Source organism: Anastrepha ludens, chromosome 5 (assembly GCF_028408465.1).
Source record: "Anastrepha ludens isolate Willacy chromosome 5, idAnaLude1.1, whole genome shotgun sequence".
Taxonomy (NCBI): domain Eukaryota; kingdom Metazoa; phylum Arthropoda; class Insecta; order Diptera; family Tephritidae; genus Anastrepha; species Anastrepha ludens.
Window position 1 is genome coordinate 125,521,341 of NC_071501.1, and position 12,704 is coordinate 125,534,044.

At 41.5% G+C, this 12,704-nt stretch overlaps 1 protein-coding gene across 3 annotated transcripts in view; it reads left to right on the forward strand.

Annotated features, from left to right (window-relative positions):
* The window catches only part of LOC128862878 (protein expanded), a 75,953-nt gene extending 63,966 nt beyond the window's left edge, over positions 1–11,987 (forward strand). For all 3 annotated transcript variants that reach the window (XM_054101666.1, XM_054101664.1, XM_054101665.1), the window contains 3 exons: positions 4,529–4,608; positions 4,668–8,919; positions 8,988–11,987. In XM_054101666.1, coding sequence (XP_053957641.1) covers positions 4,529–4,608; positions 4,668–8,919; positions 8,988–9,931 — 5,276 coding nt within the window. In that variant the 3' untranslated portion in view covers positions 9,932–11,987. The remainder of the gene's footprint in view (positions 1–4,528; positions 4,609–4,667; positions 8,920–8,987) is intronic.
* The last annotated feature ends 717 nt before the right edge of the window (positions 11,988–12,704 follow it).

Genomic DNA, 12,704 nt, shown 5'->3' on the forward strand with positions numbered 1-12,704 from the left:
ATCGTAGTAGTACTGTAAAATATGCCGTATTTTCTCTTTATTTTGCTCCATGTTTGCGACGCTATAACTCACGAACGACTAAAAGCAAACAACAATTAATCAAACACGTGTTAGCACGTGAAAAGAGCTTTCCAAAAAGCTCTAGCGTGAATCGATGCGACGAAAACAACTAGAACTACGCGCTTGCAAAGACAAGCTTGCGGAAATACCGCAAGACTTTTTTGACAACCTTATATATGTAGCTTAGTTTGTGTAAATGTATGTATGTACGTATGTAATTTGATGTGTTCGTATTCACATACCATTGCATGGATCTCCAGAATTAATGAGCTAAAATGAGCATCGGCCTCGACTCAGCCGGTGCAACCAATATGCATAGCCAAAAGCAACATCAAAAACAACAAAACTGCAACCAACATCAGCAAGGAACCAACACACCGAGCTAGCAGCGAGTTGTCGTTGGATCTTCGCCTGTCTTACTGCTGGACTATTGCATCTCTCGAATGCTTGGTTGTTGGTATGGCGTGCGTTGTAATCACCTTTTAAAAGTACTGGTTTGTGTTTATTAGTTTTATTTTTCATACCTTATCGGACGGTGCACCAGTCAGTATTGATCGTTGCCCGCAGCCCACAAGTGACTAGCATTTAAGCTCAGCTTTCCATAGCACAGTGCTTCGGTGTTGAACTGGAAAGAGTCGCCTGTTTTAGCATGCCAAAAATACGACTTTTTTGAAATTCCATTTAAAATGTATTCTACAGGAATTGCTCTGCAAGTTTTGCATGAGAATTTGTTAAAGTTAGGTATTTAGTCAGCATTATCTGCCCTCTGCAGAATAAAGGTTATCAAAGTCTTTTCAAGGTCATTCCTAGACAGTCATAAATGCAATTCTTGAAGCCTTTTGAATGAACACATATTTGCAAGGGGAAAAGTTAATTTTGCAGTTTCACAGTGTCGTGGAGCTTCGAATTCGCATATTTCCGTCAGATATTACTTGAGTTTTGAGGCGGCCGCCGTAGCCGAATGGGTTGGGGCGTAACTACCATTCGGAATTCACAGAGAGAACGTAGATTCGAATCTCGGTGAAACACCAAAATTAAGAAAAACATTTTTCTAATAGCGGTCGCTTCTCGGCAGCAATGGCAAACCTCCGACTGTATTTCTGCCATGAAAAAGCTCCTCATAAAAATATCTACCGTTCGGAGTCGGCTTGAAACTGTAGGTCCCTCTATTTGTGGAACAACACAAATAAGAGGAGGAGCTCGGCCAAACACCCAAAAAGGGTGTACGCGCCAATATATATATATATTACTTGAGTTTTTAGTGAAATACAATTTTTTGTGCCATAAGCATTAATACTGACTATAGCACCGGCCGTCTGCTAGGTACTATGCCTATAGATGTCCAGCAAAAACTTGAAGTTTTCACTGTCTCCCGAACGGTGACTGCTGTTAAATAAACTTTTAATAGTGGGTCGGAGTTATGTATATGCGTGGATCTGTAACCGACATACAGTCCGTCTAATGGAAGCGTAATCGCTATTACCATACTTGGAAACTATTTGGCCAATTCGATTCTCATAAACTGCATTTTATTTGATCGTTGTCTTCTAAATTTTATTCCTCAAAAGTGCATTCAGATTGGCGGTAAGCACAAATAAACGACCAAATCCTTTTTCGGAGAAGCAGCCCAAAACATGAACGTCCTCTTACTTTTCCTTAAAACCTATTCAAAAAGATGGATCAAAGAACCTGTATCAAATTTTGTGTGAAAAACGAAATTAAGTGCGCGGATGAATTCCGAAAGTTGACTGTGTCATACGGAAAAGCTACTTTGGACCAAAGCAACGTTTATCGGTGGTTCAAAATGTTCTAAGAAGGGCGAGAAGATGTGAACGACGAAAAGCGTGCCGGTTGCTGAGGACCTAGACATATCGACTGGCTCGTGACATTCTATTTTTTTCAATGATTTGGGCATGAGACGGGTCGCCGTAAAATTCGTACCAAAACTGCGTAATTTTGACCAAAAGCACCATCGCATGAACATTGCTAATGAGATGTTGGACTCTGTCCGCGACGACCCTAATTTGCTCCAGATAGTCATAACTGGTGTCGAATCGTGGGTTTATTGTAATGACGTGAGAACCAAAGCTCAATCATCTCAATGGAAGCTGCCGCACGAACGAAGACCGAAAAAAGCGCGCCAAGTTTGGTCGAATGTAAAAATTTTGCTTACCGTTTTCTTCGATTGCAGCGGTGTTGTGCATCATGAGTTCTTGAAACAGGGTAAAACGGTCAATAAGGAATATTACCTGCAAGTTATGCGCAATTTGCGCGAAGAAATCCAGCAAGCCAGAAACGCCCGGATTTGTGGAAGAACAAAAATTGGTTCTTGCATCACGATAACACCCCTGCTCACACATCGATGCTTGAGCGGGACTTTTTGGCCAAAAACAACACACTAATGATGCCACAGCCACCGTATTTCCCAGATCTGGCCCCCTGTGATTTTTTCTTGTTCCCGAAACTGAAGAGGCCCATGAAAGGACGACGCTACGCTACGATTGGCGAGATAAGGACGGCATCGAAGGAGGAGCTGAACAAGATAAAAAAAAATGATTTTTGGAAGTGCTTCGAAGATTGGAAAAAAACGTTGGCATAAGTGCATAATATCTCATGGGAATTACTTTGGAGGGGACAAAATAGATATTAATGAGTAAATAAATAATTTTTGAAAAAAAAAAAATACAAAATTCGCGATACTTTTTGAACACACCTCGTATTTCGTTTTTATTGCTCTTTATATTTTCGGTAGCTAAAATTTATTGAATATTCTTGAGCGGCTTGAACGCCATAGGATTTTGTTTTCGCCCAAGCTTTTTGGATAATATTTTCATCTAAAGCAAATTATGTATCAGGCACGCATAACACACATAACAAAAAAAAAAAAAACGCCCCAAAATACAATCGTCAAAACCCGCAGCAGGTAACATTGGCAATCGACCGAAACAACTACAGCTAAAGGCTAAAGTTAAAGCCATAGCGGAGGAATTTTAATTTCCAATGTTTATCGGTTGCACGCGATCAGCGGCAAAAAACTAACAAAAATAAGAATACAAAAACAAACCACATTAACACAACCAATAACGACAGCCGTAAGAATCTAAAACATCACATTACTATTATTTTTTCGCCATTATCTTGACTGCCGCTACCTGCCGATAATGATTATGCACCATTAACAATAAATGGAAGAGAAAATGTTGGTATGTTGTGATTGCAAAAATGACAAGAATCATGAAACAAGAAATAACAATAAAAAGCATCAACCGCGCGTCCACCGAATCCACCCGAGACGCCAACAGCAAAAGCAATGAAAAATAACACGAAAAAATGAAATAGCAACAAGAAATGATGGCAGTTGATACCAGCCAACTATTTTCGTTAATAAAAAAAGAAGAAGAAAAATAAATTAACAACAACAACACCTCAATATGTATGTATTAACGCAAAGAGGCGCAAGCTGAAGCCTTAAAAAGAAACTCAGATTCCAACCAAACCCGCGAAAATAATAAAAGAAATAAGGCAAAATAAAGAACTCGAGGTATACTCGTACATACGAAACACATACATACATACGCACACATGTGCATGCATACGTAAAGCGAAGAATGTTGAAATGGGCAATTCATTCAAAAGGAGTACATCGAACGATGGGGCGATGCAGCTGCTTTCGTTTCGTAGCAAATTCTACATGCCGCAGCCGAGTGCGCATGTGCAGCGCATCGACTACTAAACCAAAGGTGGTGGTTTCAATTCCGAAGCCAGATACCAAATAGTATTTACTAATATCTGACACCCTTCAACTGCTAAAGACCAACATCCGAGTTTTTCTGTCAAGAGGAATTGAAACTTAAATCTCGTCATCGCTAATAAAATAAGATTGCGAAGAGTGATCTTTCAATGTACCCCTGAAATTTCAGATACAATAATCTTCATAGCATATTTTTGTTTTTGTTTTGTCGAGGTAACTAGTAAGTACAGCACTCAGTCAACATTAAGTCCATTGTACTGCACTCGAGTTCCCTTTTTAATTTCTTTTAAATCTATCTGACCTCCGAAGAAATCCTAGTAGATCTTGTGGTGCCAAAGAGCCAAGGTGGTCACTTCTTCACACATCAGTGCCAAAGACCACAAGCCTACCTTTTCCATGTGCTTCGCTCATAGAAAGTAGGTCGTTATCAGTCCAACCAGCTGCCTACAGTCCTTTCTGCTCAATGACAGGAGGATCTGCGACAGTCGGTCGGACATGACAGGCAACATCAGTTTTGTCCATCTGCAGCCTCTCTCAGCCTGCCAAGCTCGCTTGTAGGTTGAAGTAAACCGTTTACTAACGGTGGCTTTGATGGCTCTATAACAAGGCTCGCCTTAAAGAATGCATTCCATTCCTCTCTATCCTACCCATCTAACATAAAATTGCTCTATTTTCTTTAATATTAATTAAAATAAGATCTTGTTTTTTAATTTCCAGATGGCGAATACATGTTTGCGGATCCGGAGAGCAAACTCTCCAAGTACGGCCCGAAAAGTTGGCGATCCTCGCACACACACGTAAGTCCGCTACGAGTATGCATGTATGTGACGTTATTAACATTAACCTCATTCTCTAGGGCCTCGACGCAAATGGACGACCTCTTTTGGAATTGCATTTCCGTGTACAATTTTACATCGAGAGCCCATTTCTATTGAAAGATGAGATATCCCGTCACAATTACTATCTACAATTAAAATATAATGCTCTACAACGGGAAATGCCTAAAGAATATTCGGAACAGTCGATGATATTACTCGCCGGATTAGCACTACAAGCGGACTTGGGGGACGCACCCGCTGCAACTCAAACATTTGCAGCAACATCAAAGGGCACAACATTAAAATCCTTAGTATCGGAAGAGGGCGGTTGTGGTGGTCTTGTGGAGTGTGACCACCTAGGCCTGCTTTCTTCGCATGTCACAAGCTCCACGGCCACCACAAACGAAGTCACAAATTTAGCAGCAAAAGCTATAGAAACAACAACAACAACAACAACAACAACTACAAAAGAAACGACAGCAGCGGCAGCAGCTGGAATAGCAACAACAACATTGCCAAAGATCAACAAACGTATTAGTAGTGAGAACGATCGAGTGCTTCGTCTTTCAAATTTTTTAACAGCAAGAAATTCCACAGCCTCAACACTTAACACGTCGCCCCTAGTTGCTAATACAAAAATAAAAGAAAGCTGGGAAAAAGAGAAGGAAAGGGAAGCATTAACACCAACATCAATGCCCGCCTCATCGAGCTCTTCGTCCACGTCGGTTTTCCCTATTAGTGGCAGTTTGAAGCGTAGTCTGGGAGCAATGGCAGCCTCATTTTCAGCTTCTTCATCGATTTCTTCAATAAACCGAAGTAATTCATCCAATACACCACCAACAACTTCATCGAGTACGTCACTATCAGCTCTGGGGCAAACGCAGACACAGACATCGACACAGGACTATTTTTGTGTGAAAGACTATCTGCCCACCGAGCTGTGCACGGCTTGGGCAGTAAGCGCATTGCAGGCTTGTCATCGCGAAAATCGTGGTATGTCGGCGTTGGACGCAGAGGTGCACTATATTCAACACGCCAGCATGGTACACGAGTGCGTCAATTCGCACATATTTCGAATGCGTTCAACAAAAAGCGAAAACGGTTTGGGCAGCTCGTGGTTTGTTATTTATTCGAAGGGCATAAAAATTTTCAGCTCCTCTGAAAATCCTCAACAGCAAACTACCTTCTTGTGGCCGAGCATTACAAAGCTGTCATTCGAGCGGAAGAAGTTTGAGATTCGATCTGGTGACTGCAAAATCCTACTTTATGCCACTTCGGACGAGAAAAACAAAATGCTATTGACATTGTGTCGCGAAACTCATCAGTTCAACATGAAGATAGCCGCACGTCTTAAAGAGGTCATTAAGCGCGAAGAAGAAGAAAGTAATTGTATTCACGCTTGCTACATTTACTCGCGCAGTCTGCATTTGCCCTATAAAAACAAAAGTGACCAGCGTATATCGGTTATATCCAGCACTAGTTCTAACACCACCTCGGGCATTGTCAGTGATCGTGTTCATTCTGAGGATGAGGTTGAGATAATGATAAATACACCGCCGGCACCGATTGCAGCACCTTCCACAGAAAGTTTAGCTTTGGCACATCTACTGGATCGGCCAAGCGTTAGCAGGCAAACCTCATCAGTCGGTCAAGTCTCGTTAAAAGATCTAGAAGAGCAGTTGGCAGCACTTTCCGTACGTCAGGAACGTCAAAAGCAGCACTCGAATTCTGTTAATTCCGGTGATGAATCGCCTGTTGAGAGAAGTCATACTTCAGCAGGAAATTCTTCTAGCAGCAGCTCGAACCAAGCATCCCAGCGCGCCGCTGACTCTTCGACTGCCACCGACTCACCGAGTTCGCAACACAATATTGGCTCCCAGTGCTCGTCGACCTGTAGCACCGTCGTAGTTTTGCCAAGCTCGGATTCTACATCTAATACGTTAACGTCTTTGGCTGTGATGAATTCTACGCCAATACAGCGACGCAACTCGACCTCGAGTAGTCTTGAATTGGGGTTTAGTCATACAGCACAAAATTCCATCCTCAGTGAGGCTGAGTCAACTTGTATTGATCATGATTTCGCATCTTCCACTCGGGATGAAAATGAAAGCATTTCTGGAGTGTACACACTGGCCCACGGCGCACCGCCCACTGAGACTTCTGGCGTATACACTATGCATAGCAGTGAAATGACCGGGCAATCGTCAGAGATTGCCGAGTCTGAGAAAAGCTCACATTATGGCGTTTTCCAACCGGCAAAATGCGAGATAAATGCTGATAATTTGCATGAAAGTCATTCTAATCTGGACTCAGTCGATGGAGGGAATTATCTTGGTAAACGCATCGAGAACGAAGAGTTCCGTCTACGTTCAGACTCCAATGTAAGCACAAGTGGTTCATTCCGAGGAGATGGCAGTGATCCAACCGACAACAAGCACAATCTTCTCTCTGCAGAGGAATTAACTGACCTAATTGTGGGTCGTGGCACATACCCTAATCGTAAAACGGTGTCAAGTACTTTGGACTCGGATTGTGATTACGTTACCTTGCCATTGCCCATTAAAGGAGAATCATACATTCAAGGTCACCAAGACACTGCGCCAACCGAGGATCAAGTTGAAGACTTAATTAATGATTTAATATCCACTGATCCACCGGCACCTCCTCAACGTATCGACAGTAATATTTTGAAGCAAACAAAAAATCTAACGAGTCTTAGCAACATACCGATGCGTTCACCGCCGCCATATCACGCTCGCCATGAAAAAACCGGTCTATGTGGACCACCAGTGTGTCCTCCATTAGCACTAAAGCCAATTAAAAGTGTTGCAAGTAATGCAATTGACACAACTTTCTCCAAAGTGCCATCGCCCACCATTCCAGTTGAGGTTACTACGCAAGCAGCTGGTACACCAACACCACGTGCACCTATAGCTTCATCTGTCGTTCGTCGCCGTGACCCTCCGCCATATCCAACATCAACCAAGCCCCGTCCTATGTCATTAGTTTCGATAGCTTCTGGCACATCTTCTCTCAACCATTCCAATAACGCGCTTTCTTCCACGGGAGGCTCCTTGTGCTCCCTAAAAGCCGAAGAGGTCACTGCTCGCTTCATTACTACTCGACCTCAAATCAACATTCTTAAAGCTCATACCAGTGTAATTAACGACAATCAGAAACCCAGTTATGCTGCACCAACGCATTGCTCATCGGCAGCGTCCACTTCCGGATCAATTGCCAGCCAGAACATGACGAGCCATCTCTCCCAGCATTCTGTGCACAACTCTCACTATATCAGCGGTTCGCAGGTCTCGCTTAATGGCGATCACCATTTGGCTTCCGCCACCAGACAATCTTCCATATCTGCGGCTGCTATAGCCCATGCTGCGGCTGCCGCTGCCGCTGGAGCCAGCATCATTCCTAACACTATTGGTATACCAATCGTTCCTTATAGCTTACACGGCACACACAGCAGCATGTCATCATTACACCAACAACCGCCTCCACCACCGCCACCTTATCAGGAAATAAAACAATCCACACGAACTTGTGTGCTTTTACCAGTGATCAAGCATCGACAATTTCTGCCACCGCCACCTCCCAGTCTACCACGGCAACCGCCACCCCCACCACCTCCATCTCATCTCGGAAGTGTTTATGGAAATCAATTGGCCCGAAAGCAGCTCGAGCTGTACCAACAACAGCTCTACAGCGATGTTGACTATGTCATCTATCCAATTCAAGATCCCGCAGTCAGTCAGCAAGAATATCTGGATGCTAAGCAGAGCTCCATTTATGCGGCAATGGCACAAACACCGCCACAACCACTCCCTCACGCACACCCACACCCGCACTCCTACCTGGCATACCATACAGGCAGTGCACACGTTGGCTCGTGGGATACATGCAAAGGCCACGCCATCTATCGCAGTACACCTTACTTGCCACTGACTTTGTCCACACACTCACGTTATGCATCGACACAGAATCTATCAGATACATATGTACAGCTGCCGAGCACCTATTCCCCACTCTACAGCCCCTCCATGGCCAGCTTATGCTCTTCGTACGAGCCACCTCCACCCCCGCCGTTACATCCCGCAGCTTTGGCAGCGTCCAATACAAGTACTACAAATTTATTCGCACGTTCACGATCAGATGACAATATATTAAATTCACTTGACTCGCTGCCGAAAGTAAAGCGTATGCCACCCCCACCACCGCCCCCATATGTAAATCGGCGTTTGAAGAAACCACCGATGCCGACACCATCTGAAAAACCCCCACCAAGTAAGTACTAGAAAACAAATGCTTAAGTTTACAGAGATTATTAACCCAATTACTTATACCCCTCATAGTTCCCTCCAAACCAACCACTTCTAATATTTTGCTTTCAAAAAACCATGTTACGGTGCGAAGCCAATTACCGCCAAGGAAACCACCCACCTTAAATACGAATCGAAGCGTCAACAATATGACACGCACATCCAGCGGTGCACAGTGGGCGGGTGAACGACCGAAGCCTAATCTGATTTCATATAACGGTGGAAGCATTCTAGCTCACCTACAAGCCAGTGTTGCGGCGGCCAACCGACAAACCGCCAGCTTAGCATCGACCACTAAGTCAAAGGAATCAAACGGTGGCAATAGCAACTCTAGCCATGGAAGCAACCCATCTACGAACAATGCAGCTGTCAATCCACTGGATATCACAGTACTACGCGAGAAGAGCAAACATTTAGATTTACCGCTAATCTCTGCGCTCTGCAACGATCACTCACTGCTTAAACAGACGAAAGTTTTTAACAATTCTAAAGGGAATCGCACGCCCACAAGCGCTTCTACAACAATGAGAAATGCCAGCACGCTGCCAGCTTCTCCGAGTAGTATGCGAATGTCATCGGCGATCAACCATACCAACAACAGCAAAGCTGTTCATCAAAGCCTGACAACAAATTCTGCAGTTTTTGTTGGGAATGAATCTGGAAACTCAGTTTCCGCCGCTTCGCCGATAACGGCTGCTGCTTCTGCTGTGGTCTCATCTTCGACTTCGGCATTGGCAACCACAACAACACCAGCAGTGTCAAGTGCTATGTCAGCCTCCACCACCAATACAAAATCTGCCACTTCGGCATCATCAACGATCCAATTGTCATCTAGTAAGGGGCGTAGAACAGCTGCGAGCCATCGTCACCCCAATGATAAACTTCCCCCTCTGCCAATGCAAATGGCTGAAGCGAACAACTACGTCATGGATCCAGCAATAATGAAACACCACAAAAGCTACAACCCTCAAATATGAAAGGCTAATACAAATGCGATGTTTGATGCAGAAACGCAAAAAGGTTAAAAAAAGTTCTGTTAGAAAAAGAAGCTAAAGACGAAAGCAGAGAAGAGTAATGAAATATAAAACGATGTTTACTGAAATCTTTAGCATACTAAGGCTACGGACGACACTAGGCGCATTTAAATGCAATCCCATGTATTTGCCAAACGTAAACACTGCTTCCACCTTGAAGCCGAAACGAAAGAGGTATGTACATGCATACGTACAGCGGAGGTATAATATCTTTTTCGAGATTTCTTTTGTTCACGTGTTACTTTCTATTCCTAAATGAAAACCACGCCGAACGACAACTACAAACATATGAAAGTAAATAATTCTCGTAACTTGTATCTCTTTAGACTTCACTTCGATAAGAAACAACGATCCTTCACAGTGTTTAGGTGGAAGCTTCGAAGACCTTTTTTTCCATAGCGTATGCGTATTAGCCAAGGTCACAAAGTGCACACCCAGAAAACTTTCAAAAATTTAAAGACAAAAATCCCTTGAAAGAAATTATACACACACACAAATGTATTTTATTTAGACGAAACCACGTTTCATTGACAGCCGAGTCTACGTTCCCGAACGGATGCGGCGAGTCGATTTTAGAAAAAGTGTCACTTCAATAACATTTCCCTGTTACAAAAATAAAACTCCTTGACACATCAAAATAAATGAGAAAATACAAATCCAGAACTTAAGCATAATCATGCACGCGCCGAAGTGCAGACCAACTATCGATAGCCTAACATCCTTAACTAACTTGCCGGAACATTAAATTATTACAGGTTTTCGTGCTGACGAATTGCTCGTCGCACATTATTTGAAGGCACCTGCCTTCACATATACTTACATACCAGTGCAAAAAATACATACACAACATTTCCAAGAAATCCGAAAAAAGTTGAACTATTTCTATGTTCAAAACTGACCTCATTTCATGTAAATTATTAAATAAAAAGAAAAACACTTTAATCTAGTCACTTTTAGAAATTCATAAAACAAACAAACAAATAAGCAAGCAAAAGACGGAAGATAACACAAATACTCAAGTTTGAAATATTTTTTTATTATTTCAAATATTTAATTCGAGCTGACAATGCAAGTAAGAATTACATGTATTTTTTAATATTTATTGTTGTTGTAGTCCATAACAAACTTGTGTCATACACAAGTTTTTATTCGTATTTATGTTTTTTTTTTAATCTTTCCACTTTTTTCATGCACGTAGCCACTACAGAGTACGAGCATATATACATATCTCACAAAGCATATAGGAATGTATGAAACAAAATCAGTAACAAAAATTAATAATACACTCACACATACATACATATCATAAACGAAATCCGCCCAAACAACTGTGATCGATTTTTTATTTTTATTTTATTTTTTGATTTTAATTTGCATACTTTAAACGCTTTACAATTGAAAGATTCGAGAAGATCGAACGAGAGTAGAGATGCTTTACTTTCTTTACCAATGTTTTCCTAAAGAGGAATACTCGTAACATCTACGCCATTACATACATACATATAGCAGTTAAGTTCACCAAGAGCGTGAAGTTTAGGCTTAAGCAAAGTGCAAAAAACACGAAGCGAACAAAACAAATCCAAATGATCGAATTGCCGAGCTTTGCATGTCAAACAACAAATGGCAATTTATGCATAAAAGGCATAAGTCAAGCCAATAGCAATGCAATCAAACCTCTTTTAGTTTCATAGCGCTTAGGGTGTAAGTGAGCAAATACTCCAAGTATTCCGTATTTTTTTAGAATATTTGAGATTTTAAAATATGCAAAATGCATTTAAGTGAATATTGCCTAGACTTGCCATACCGTACGTTACGTAGTGCATAGGTATGTATGAATAAATATTTGAAATGCCACAAATGATTGTACTTGTATATGAATGATTAATTTTTGAGGTTTAAGAAAATATTAAAAATATGATTATGAGGAGTATGTAGGCGAGCAGTGGATGTGTGCAAATTTAGCGTTGCATGTTTGTTACAAAGACGGTTACATACATATATTATTATATCTAAAAAAGATCATATAATACAATTTTTTTTTACAAAAAATATGTGCGAAAATTGTTTTTTTTTGTAATTTGCTCACAAAAATTTACGTAGGCTTTTCTAGTTCAAAAGTCTATTGCTAAATGTGGTTAAGTGAGTGAATAACAAAAATTACATTTTTGCCATATTTATCATCATAGATAATACGAGTATACACATGTTTTGTTCACCTTAAAAGGGGAGTCCGCAATTTGGGAAGTAATTCGATGCATATCAGTTTGAAGAGAAAGAAATCCATTATTTTTGGGTACAATTTTTGCGCAAATGGTTTGAAACGGTTTTATGGGCGTTGCTACGACTACTAACACACCGGTCAACTTCTATTATTTCTGTGACTTTGTCGACATTTCCTTTAACAACAAAAATGCTTGAACGGAGTCGACGAAACCAAAGTTGCATATAATTAGCTGTCACATTCACAAATTCAGCGGCCTGGCTTGCATTTTCGCCTTTATCAAAGAAAAACTGTTAAATGTACCAAATTTTCTCGCTCTCTCTCTCTTTGTTGACTCCCATTGTTAACACTCGGCAACTCACAACTGAATGGAACAATCAAAAAACAGCAAAAGAATTTTGTTAGTGTGAAATGTCAGCTTAAAAACGAGCATAAACTTTAAATTGAGAGAGAAAATAATGGATATCTTTTTCCCCAAACGACAATACGTTCTTA